General features: G+C 35.9%; 1 protein-coding gene across 1 annotated transcript; it reads left to right on the top strand.

The window, feature by feature from the left end:
* Positions 1–1,428: 1,428 nt before the first annotated feature.
* Positions 1,429–3,096, top strand: LOC145575494 (uncharacterized). The gene is made up of 3 exons (XM_081633359.1): positions 1,429–1,765; positions 2,028–2,471; positions 2,708–3,096. Exons 1-3 carry the CDS (start codon positions 1,429–1,431, stop codon positions 3,094–3,096), a joined length of 1,170 nt encoding a protein of 389 aa, XP_081489485.1.
* The last annotated feature ends 7,834 nt before the right edge of the window (positions 3,097–10,930 follow it).

The following is a 10,930-nucleotide window of genomic DNA, read 5'->3' as shown; positions in this document are numbered from 1 at the left end:
ATAAATTGTAGCTATCCCCAAAATTGGGGGAATCTCCCTATTTATAGGGTCATTGGTAAATGTGCCCTAAAGGTCGCCTTACGGCTTTCTCGGGATTTGGGCCCTGAAGGCCGCCTTTTTCCCCTGAATTCTAGGAACGCCACGTGTCGGATGGGGATTGGTCCAATTTGGACTAATCTTGGGCTAACACGTGTCGCCACCTGGTTGGCCCACGTGACTTGGGTAAAAATTACCCAAATGGTAGGCTAATTTAGCTTGTTATTGCTACTTGACGACAAGGGATGAAGATATGCATGAACTTGGATAGTGATCTACACAATTACACTAAAGATGAAGTAGCCAGAAATTATTTTTCAAAAAAAAAAAAAGGTTAATGTCATGCCATGTGTGACGATACAACTCCATTCATTTGATTGGATGATTTAAATAGGATTCTTCTTCGTTTTTTATTTTGGTGTTACATCCGGTTCACCTCTTGGGCTAATCCGAATTTGGGGATTAGTTCTGGGTGGTTAGGTTTCAATTCCCTCCTTATTATTGTTGCGGGGAATTGAATACAAATCCTCCCTACCAAATGTAGTCTCAATCACCACTACACCAACAGTCAATCAGTATAGGATTCTCCTTTGTAATTTACCTACTTTGTATGATTTCTTTGCTGACAGAGGCGGACCATCCAGGGGGGCTAACATGGGCCTGGCCCCTGGTACCAGCCAAAAAAAAAATAGTGCAATAGGATGAGTAAGGCCCAAAATCCCAAATTATGTAATAGCAAAACCGTACAATTGTGTATTAGCCCTATTATCGTTATCACCTACTTTTATTCCCTAGAGGCTAGATTCCTTCCCTAAGCCTACTTTTTTTTTTCCTAATTTTTATATACCCTAGGTACTACAGTAGAAAGTAAAAAAAATTAGACTTTCAAATTAAAACTATCATCAATTAATCAATTTGGGTGGTTAAGATTTTGGAAGACGAGCTATTAGCTATACGACGGCGAGCCGGCGATACTTTGCTACTTTCTCACTAATTCAAGACTCCAAAGCCACCAAAGGTAAATTTATTAACTAAGTGCTTTTGTTGTGCGTATTGTGTTTCTTTCTTTTTTTTTTTTTAATATATTGATGTTTGCAATTTTTATTTTATAAATTTTGAATTTTTTATACTACATATGAAACATGTAGTATGGTTTTGTGTATTTTTAATTAAATATTAATCGGATATTTATATTTGTTTATGAGTTTATATGATTTGTGAGTTGTGACGAATATATTTGATACAAAATAAATTAATAATAAATAAATTAAATTTATTATAAGTTTCAGATTAACTACGAACAAACAAAAATCAATTACCTCTTTTTTTAAGAGGAAAGCGCCGGAGAATGATACAACCCCAGCCAATGAAGATGCAACCCCAATAAATCCAATGAATGAAGATACTACTTCTGCAAGAGTAGGGTCATCTATAGGGAGAATGGGTGAACTAAACAATGTAGATATCTCTACTCTAGAACGTGACCCAGGGTTACGCCCACCGATATGGGATTATCCAATTGAAAAACGAAATGAAATAAGACGAGCTTATATAAAATTGAAGCCATATCAACCCCGTTTACCTGAATATCCTCTTTCAGGGCGTGAAAATCACCGTCGTCGATTTCAATCTACTTGGTTTGATAAGTACCCAGATTGGTTAGAATACTCTCCTTCAAAAGATGCTGCATTTTGTCTTCCTTGCTATTTGTTTGCTGAACCAAATGCTCGTATAAAAGTACACAACTGGTTTTAGAAATTGGAAAAAGGTAAATGATGGTAAACAATGTGCTTTCCTTTCTCACATTGGGACAAGTCCTTTCTAACACACAAAAATGCAGTTCAATGTTACAGGACACTCCCAAAACAAAAGGGTAGATTCCAAATGTTTTAAACAAACAAAGGGAGAGGCAAATCAAATTAAATCGATTGCGGTTAAAAGCCTATATTGATATTCTTCGTTTGTTAACTCTGCAATCTTGTCCTTAAGAGGCCATGACGAATCAAAGAATTCAAAAAATCAAGGAAACTATCTTGAGTTCAGGAAATTGTTGGTGTCATATAATAAAGAGGTTGCTAAAGCAATAAGAAAAGCTCCCTACAATTCCAAATATATTTCTTCTTCGATTCAAAAAGAGATTCTTCATATTATTTCTAATAAGGTTCGTAATAATATTAGACAAGAAATTGGAGGTTATAAATTTTGTATTCTTGTTGATGAGGCTCGAGATGAATCCAAAAGAGAGCAAATGGGTATTGTTTTAAGGTTTGTTGATAAGAATGGATCAATTTGGGAGCATTTTTTTGATCTCATACACGTTCCAAACACTTTTGTTGTAACACTTAAAAGGGAATTGTGCTCAGTTTTTGCTCGACATAGTTTATATGTTGCAAACATTCGTGGTCAAGGATATGATAGAGCAAGTAATATGAGAGGTGAGTGGAATGGTTTACAAGCATTATTTATTTCTGATTGTCCATATGCTTATTATATCCATAGTTTTGCCCATCGCTTACAACTTGCATTAGTTGCTGCTTCTAGAGATAGTACTACGATACACCAATTTTTTTCAAATTTGACTTTATTTATCAACGTTATTGGTTCATCTTCTAAACGGCTTGATGAGCTACGTGCAACAAAGCGGTTGAAAATAAGATGCTATTATCAATAGGTGAAATTGAAAATGGTAGGGGAGCTAATCAGATAGGTACATTGAAAAGAGCTGGAGATACACGTTGGGATTCACATATTTACTCAATCCGAAGTTTAATGAAAATGTTTGATACAATTGTGATAGTACTTGAACGCATTTTGGGTGATAAGTCTTGTACTGCTTCTCAACGTGGGGATGCTGACGCTGCTTTGAATCTTATGGTTTCCTTTGATTTTGTTTTTATTGCTCTTTTAATGGAAAATATTTTGGCAATTGCTGATGTTCTTTGTCAAGCTTTACAACAAAAGTCTCAGGATATTGTGAATGTCGTAAAATTAGTATGTACAAGTCAAGCTCTTTTGCAGGAAATGAGGGAAAAGGATGGGAAAAGTTCTTGGAATCTGTAAAATTGTTTAGCGAGCAGCATAATATTTTGGTGCCTGATATGAATGCTCCTTACATAGCTCGTAGGGGTCGAGCTCGTCATCAACCAGATCAAGTTACAATGAGCCATTTTTATCGAGTTGACATATTTTTGGGTACAATTGACAAACAATTACAAGAGTTAAACCACAGATTTAATGAGCTGCACTACAACTCTTAACCCTGTCATCATTGTTAGAGCCTAAAGATGGTTTCAAAAATTTTGATGCTAGCAAAATATGTGGACTTGTTGAAAAGTATTACCCCATGGATGTTACAGAGCAAGAGAGGTTTAAATTGAGATATCAATTGCAACACTTTATGTGTGAAGCAAAAACTGATCCAAATTTAAGTAACTTTTCTACCTTGTAGGAGGTTTGTGAACATTTCGCTCAATCTAGAAAATCGAGTGTATTTTATTTGTTTGATAGGTTAATACGTCTTATTTTGACACTACCTGTCTCAACAGCTACAACAGAAAGGGCATTTACAGCTATGAAAATTATGAAAACAAGATTGCGTAACAAGATGGAAGATGAGTTTTTGGTAGACAGTTTGGTTATTTATATTGAGAGGAAAATAGCAAAGACCTTTACTACAAAGTCTATTATTATGATTTTAAATTGTTAAAAGAGCGACATGTGTTGCTTTAGTTGTTGGTTTGAGAATGGGATTGTGACACTTGTTATTTTAGGGATTTTGTTTCTTATTTAACTACTTTTTAATTTAATAATTATAGTGATTTTTTTAATAGATTTGATAATATTAATATTATTTGTTTTTATTACTCAAGTTCTATACTTTGCATTAATAGCTAACACATTTAGTTTTGATCGGCCCCCGAAAGAAAAATTTTCAAGATCTGCCACTGTTTGCTGATTTGATAATAGAAGTCTCATTCAAATTGATTACGTAGTATACTTGAGGATTGAGCCTTCTCTTGTAATTAGAGTTGTCAAAAATACCTCACTTAGGGCTTATTTCGTTCACCTTATTTTTGCTTATATAAACTTATCTAATCTAGTTTGATCTGAATGTCAGATTTTGACCAAAATTTGACCTTAAATATACGATAATCTATAGGGAAAAAATATATCAAGTGGGGTCTTGTTAGATTCGTAATAATGTGTATTTTATTAATATGTGATTTTCATAAATTTTTCATTACGAAATTAAAGATATTTAGCGATAAAAAAACTGCACATAAAACAATGATCTGATATGAACTTTTTTTTTCTGATCTGGTCTAACCTGAACTTATTTTTTCTGATCTGATCTAATCTGAACATGTGTTTTTTTAAATAAGTTAAAATAAGGTGAACTAAACAAGGCCTTACTCGATTCGATTTGACTTACAAAGGAAAAAAAAACACTCACATTTCGATTTGTATGGAAAAATAATTTATCATAACTTTTAAATAGACCCAAGTCGACTGGATTTGAGCAGACCATACCGAACCCAACCCAGATGCTTAAATTGACACCTTGTAAATTTGTGATGCATGCTTTAAATTCAATGTACTTATGTACATATATAAGTAATACAACCTTCATTTTTAAAAAGGTAAAATTGTCTTGAACAACATAAAAGCTTATTTGAGTTTCTTCAACGGCACAAACTTTAAGTAGAGCAATAAACAACATGAACTTTGGGAGTTGGGTGTCGTAAATGACATAAATGTTTTCATGTGTCAAAGGTACAATCGGATTTAGTGTTTTTTTTTACGAGTGCTTTTCCATAATAATGCTCTAACTATTATTAATTCCATAGCTACAGGAATGCAACTACACTTTTACAATTTCCCAATCTACTGTCCACGTCACCATAAATGTATAAAACTGATTTTTTTGTTTAATGGTTTAATACAAACCGCTACTTGAGGGTTCCTTTGATATCGTTGTAGTTTTCTGTTTTTTGGTTTTTTTTTTAAATTAATATGATATATGTCATATAATGAATCAAAAATTAGTTAAAATTGTTAAAGTCATGATAATTTTGAAAACTAACAACAAAAAAGTGGAAACCCCTTTTTCTTGTTTCCTGTTTTTGGTTTTTTATTTTCAAAAAACAAGAAAACTGAAAACAAAAAATAATGTCAAACAAGCTCTGAGTTAGCGGTGTTCAAATTAGGGGAAAACTGCCAACTCAAGTAGCGGTTTCCATTTTAGATATAAACAAAATAAAAAAAAATTAGGAAATGAGTAACAATAGAAATGTAAAATAATTGTTGAAATATAAAATTGAATACAATTATTCAAGGCTGAATAAGATGCAAAATTATTTATACTCCTCCAACCCAAACAACAAAAAATAAAAAAAAAACAAAATAAAATCTTGGTTAGGGAAAAAAATCAGAGTAATCTGATTTTAAAGAGAAAAGGGAAAGAACAATGAGGGATATATACATTGTACTCCTCCAAACTCTTGGAAATTGGTGGTGAAGGCGGCAAAGGCCGCGGAGGACCACAATGGTGAAAGCGGAAGATCGGCATTGGCGAAGGCAGAAGATGCGGTGGTGCTGAGTTTAAAAATTGACTGAAAAAATGATACAATTGCTAACATGGAAGCTGAGCTGGAAGAAGAAGGTGAGGTGGAAGATCATGAGCTGAAGTTTGTAGAAGAAATGGAAGAAGAAAAGACGGCAAAGAATGAAGGAATGGCAGCAGTACAAGGAACCTTCATAGAAAGAGAGGATAAGAATGATGTAGGGAATTTTAGCTAAAGATGAAAAGGCTATAAATTGTCTTTTAGCTAATTTTCCTTTTTCCTGTTATGTTATTTTGCTTGTTAATGCTGAGGTAGTCATTGTTCTTAAAGGCTATGTAAGCCAAATCCTTATAATGCATCATTTATGCTTAATGAATGAAATGATCCCTTATTTGCTTATACTCTCTTCTCCTTGAAAACTCTATCTTTCTTTTTTTACACGATTATCACCAAGCTGTCCTGCTTTCCTTTTGGCTAGCTCCCTGGGATAGTTGTTCAAACCCCTATTTTGCTGTACAAAATCAAGTTTGATATCCAGACCCTATCCTTGGTATCAGAGCAGACCTTCCTTGGCCTAGCTCTCACCATGCCTATCACCCGCTCCTCATCTGATTCTTCCCAACTGGGAAACACCGATATGAAGAAACTTGAACATTCCTTGAAAGTCCTACTGCAAGAACAAGGTAAGAAGCTAGATGCCGCGTGTAAGAACAATAACATGAATATTGATAAGAATTGTAAGTGAATTTCTGAGCTTAATGATTTATTGTTCTGTGTAAATCACTAAGTTAGACTCTAATAATGCTGTCAAACTCGGACTTGAAACAATGTTATTAAAGATCAAGAATCTGAACCACCTCCTAAAAATTCCCGGTGTTCAGCTAGACTAACTAAGGTATAATCCCCTAAGTATAATGGCACAGATCTAAAGTCACGGATCTTTAAATGCAACGAATTCGTTGATCTTGATAATGTTAAGGATCCAGACAAGGTAAAGCTAGCAGCTATTCATTTAGAAGATAAGGCCTTACTGTGGCATCAAACATATATGTAGAGAAAAAACCAGATTCTACCCAAATGGGATGATCATGTTAAAGATATCACTGCTAGATTTAGAGATTTGTATGATGATCCTATGGCAGATCTTAAAGCTCTTAAGCAGAGTGGGAGTGTCCAAGAGTACCATAGCTCTTTTGATACCCTGCCTAGCAGACTGGAGCTTTCTGAAGCCCATCTTTTAAGCTGTTATCTAGTAGAGTTTGAGGATGGCATCCAGCTTACTTTAAGGATGTTTAACCCTTTCACACTTCAGCAAGCTTTGTGCTTAGCTAAACTACAGGAAGCAACAAGTAAAGTTAAGAAACCCAAACTGAAAGGAATGGTGTCCTTCGAACAAGTGTATTGCTCCGATAGAGGGTTCGAAATTATTAGAAAGCTAATTATTCAGTGAGGTCAAGTGATCGGAATGTCTGGGTGGACGTCGCTTCCGATCAATAATATTAATGTATAATTAATATTATAGCTTAATATTGACTGAACCCTTCGGGTCACACCCAAGCAACTAACGAATCGATGCAATGAATTAATTCAGAAGGAATTAATGAGTTGCCGAGTATTGTGAACAAAGACATCGAATTCCGAGCTTAGAGCGTTGGAACCGAATCTTAAAAGTCGAGCCAAAATTTAGGAATTGGCGAGAGGGGAAAAATGCTTTAAGTAACAAGTAAAAACCCTAGCCGCACGAAAGGCTAGGGAAGCACGCCAAATAGAAGTGTGCCATGTGGTAGCCACCAAGTGGCAGCCACCATGGTGGCGGCATGCCACGTGGCGGCGTGCCAAGGTGGCGACGTGCCACGTTGGCAGCCGCTAAGTGGCAACGCACCACGTGGAAGCATGCCACGTTGGCAATGCCATGTGGCAACGGGCCGCGGACCCGGGTTGCGGGTGATGGACACGGGCCAAAAGGTGGCGGCCCAACCGAACCCAACTTAGAGCTCAAGGTTGGGTGCCACATGGTTAGATCACAATGCATGTGAGTTGCCTTGGGGAGCAAGTGAGGAAGTGGTTCTCTTCACCTAACCATGTGACACTTGTTACTTTGTTATTCCTTGGTTTATTTAATTAAGGATTGAATTCAACATTCTTTCTATGTGGGATCTTTTTGTGAAAAAGTCCCACATTAAAAGATGAGTGGAATTTATAAGGAAGCACTCCTTATAAATAGCCAAGGCATACCTTGGGATTGTTCACTTGAGTAAGGTGTTGAAAAAGGCATCTCCATTGAGAAAACCTTTGAACACATGTAATTACTCGGGTTTAGGTTGGGCTTAGCTAACCCCTAAGCATTGGACCATTTTCGGGGGTCAAGTTGCGGGTGGACTTCCATTGGAGGTTCTCGTGCGAGCAAGACTTAGAGTTTTCGAAGTAAGAGCTCTTTTAATGAGCGAAGCACGCGCCAAAGGTATTAATCTCTTTCTTAATCTAGTTGTTTAAGTTATTTATGCTTTATGATTATAATTATTGTGAGTGTGGTCTTGGCTCGGGTTTTCTTCCGCTGTGAGTCGGACTCATTGAAACCCAACAGCTGTATCGGAGCTTTGCTCATTTATTTTTATAATCATATTTTTCAAGGTGTTTTTATGGCTTAATTTTTCTGGTTTTAAGTTGCTAATTAGATTAGTAGCTCGGTTTTATTAATTTTAAGTTCGTATTAAAGCTGTTTTCAGCCCAGAACCCAGATTTTCGCCCAAAAATAGTGAATTTTGGGTGGAAAAGGTGTTATGGAAATGGTTTTACCCTTCCAAGACTGTGTTTTTAGCAAAATAAAAAAAAACGACCAGAAATTCCTTTTTCGAGAGATTTTTCGTTTTGACGAAAAAATTTAAGTCTTTCTAACCTTGAATCTTAATGGCATATTTATGGTGGTTATGTAATTGGTTCTTTCCTTAATGTTTATGCAATTTTAAACCTCTTTAAGCATGGTTACTTGGTAGTAATTGGTGCTTGAAAGTTTGGTTTTTATTTTCACATAATTGCAAATCCATTGCATTAAAGTGTGAAAAATTTGTTCTTTGATGCTTCTAAGTACTAAAGATTCAATCTTTATTTGTTTTAAGTAATTGAAACTTTGAGTTACTAGATTCCATGAATTTTTTGGTTGAACTTTTGATTTAATCATGTATTAACTTGATTAGAATCATAAAGTTTGAATCTTGTGATAGAAATTTGATTTATCTTCATGTTGGAAGATATAATTTTTTCAAAGATTCACAAGTGTAAAGTTGGAATCTTTATTTAAACTTTTGTGTTCATATTTCCAACTCCCTTTTATTTTGACAAAATCTCATGATTAATTTAAATTAATTAAATTAATAGTGAGTGGGTGCCCTTATTTATTTTAATTGCACCAAGTTAAACCAATTTTATTAAAGAATGGTTCTTGGAAATAATTTTGGTTAAGTGCACCTTGATGAATTTTTTAATTTAAGTTGGACTTGTATTAATTTTTCATTTTGCTCATTGAATTAGTTCTAAAATTAATTTAGGATTAATTATATGTCACTCAAAATTCGGGTTGGAAACCCAAGGCTATGGCATGCAAATCGAGGCAAAAGCCTCACTTGGCTAGTCGGGCTGCATAGCAGCCCGCATGTAGGTTGCCCCGAGCTTGCGTGGATGGCTGTGGTTGGTGCAAGCTTGAGCGGGAGTGTGTGTTGCTTGGTGCGGAAGAGCAATCAAGCAGCATTAGTGTGTGTGCCTAGCACCAGGCAATCCGTAGCAAACGCTACTAGGCTCGGCCTAACTAGTGCTACGTGGGGTGTTGGAGGCACATGGACCAAGCCGCATAGCCCAGGGTTGCTAGGCGACCTTGGCTTGCATGCGTGAGCCACTTGAGTGCGGTTGGCTTCATGTTTTGCTTATTTTACCGTTTTAATTATTTTAATTAATTATTTTGGTTTTAATTATTTTAATTTTGAGGGTATGCCTCGATTTTTGAGCGACATTTGCAAAAATTTAATTTTGGCAAATATTAGAGTTTACCGACTTAATTAATTGGATTAATTAAGATTGATGCAGAATTTAGTGTGAGCTTCAATATTAATTGCGCTAAATTACATAATCGATTTAACAAACTTTGACTAGTATTCTTTGATGATATCTTAGTATATAGCCCTACTTGGGAAGACCATCTCAAAGATATAGGTGTTGTCCTAGAGGTGATGAAAGTGAATCAGTTGCATACTAATCTAAAAAAATGCTCCTTTGGGCTTACAGAAATTCACTATTCAGGGCAAATCATATCTTAGCAGGAAGTACCAATAGATCCAGATAAGGTGCAAGCAATGATCACTTGGCCAAGACCTAAAACTCTTAAACAACTAATAGGGTTCGTAGGCCTAACTGGATATTACAAAAGGTTCATCAAGGACTATGGCAAAATCTATAAACCTCTCACTAAACTCTTGAAAAAGGATAATTTTGGGTGGAATGGGGAAGCTGAAAAGTCTTTTAATGAGCTCAAAAGGGTCATCACTTCCCTTCCAGTGCTAACTATGCCTAACTTCTCCAAAGCATTCATCATTGAAACTGATGCTTCTGGAAAAGGCATAGGTGTGATGCTATTGCAGGAGATGAATATGCATCTTTCAGCTTATGAAAGAGAGTTGCTTGCGGTGGTGATGGCAGTCAGAAAATGGCAACACTACCTGATGTCTCATCCTTTCATCATCAGAACTGACTAGCAAAGCCTTAAGTATTTACTTGAGCACAAACTAGGCACTCTATTCCAGCAGAAATGGCTATCCAAGCTAGCAAGTTTTGACTACTCAGTTGAATACAAATCTGGTGGGGCAGAGAATAAAGCAGCTAATGCTCTTTCTAGACTTCGTGGATATCAGTTGAATGCTTTGGTTGCATCAAGCATTCACTCAGATCTCCTAGAACTTAAGCATTCACTCACATCTCTTGGAACAGATGAGTCATGCTTGGGAAGATAATAACAGACCTGAAATAGAATGTTGTTTCTCATAAGCATTACTCTTGGGATGGTCAACATCTTAGGAGGAAGGGTAAGCTGGTGATAGGGAATTCCTTAGCCTTAAGGATGGATGTATTCAAGTGGTTACATGATTCACCTCAGGGAGGGCACTCAGGAACAGAGCAACATATCAAAGGATGAAAGTCTATTTTATTAAAAGGGCATGAAGAAAGATATCAGGTCCTATGTGAGGCAATGTGAGATATGCCAGAAATGCAAGTATGATCCTCAAGCATATCAAGGCTTATTATAACCCTTATCTGTTCCAGAATCTATCTGGGAAGAGGTCACT

This window comes from Chenopodium album, chromosome 13, assembly GCF_948465745.1.
Source record: "Chenopodium album chromosome 13, dcCheAlbu1.1, whole genome shotgun sequence".
Classification (NCBI taxonomy): domain Eukaryota; kingdom Viridiplantae; phylum Streptophyta; class Magnoliopsida; order Caryophyllales; family Amaranthaceae; genus Chenopodium; species Chenopodium album.
The sequence above is the reverse complement of the archived record's forward strand: the minus strand, read 5'-3'. Positions and strand labels throughout refer to the sequence as shown.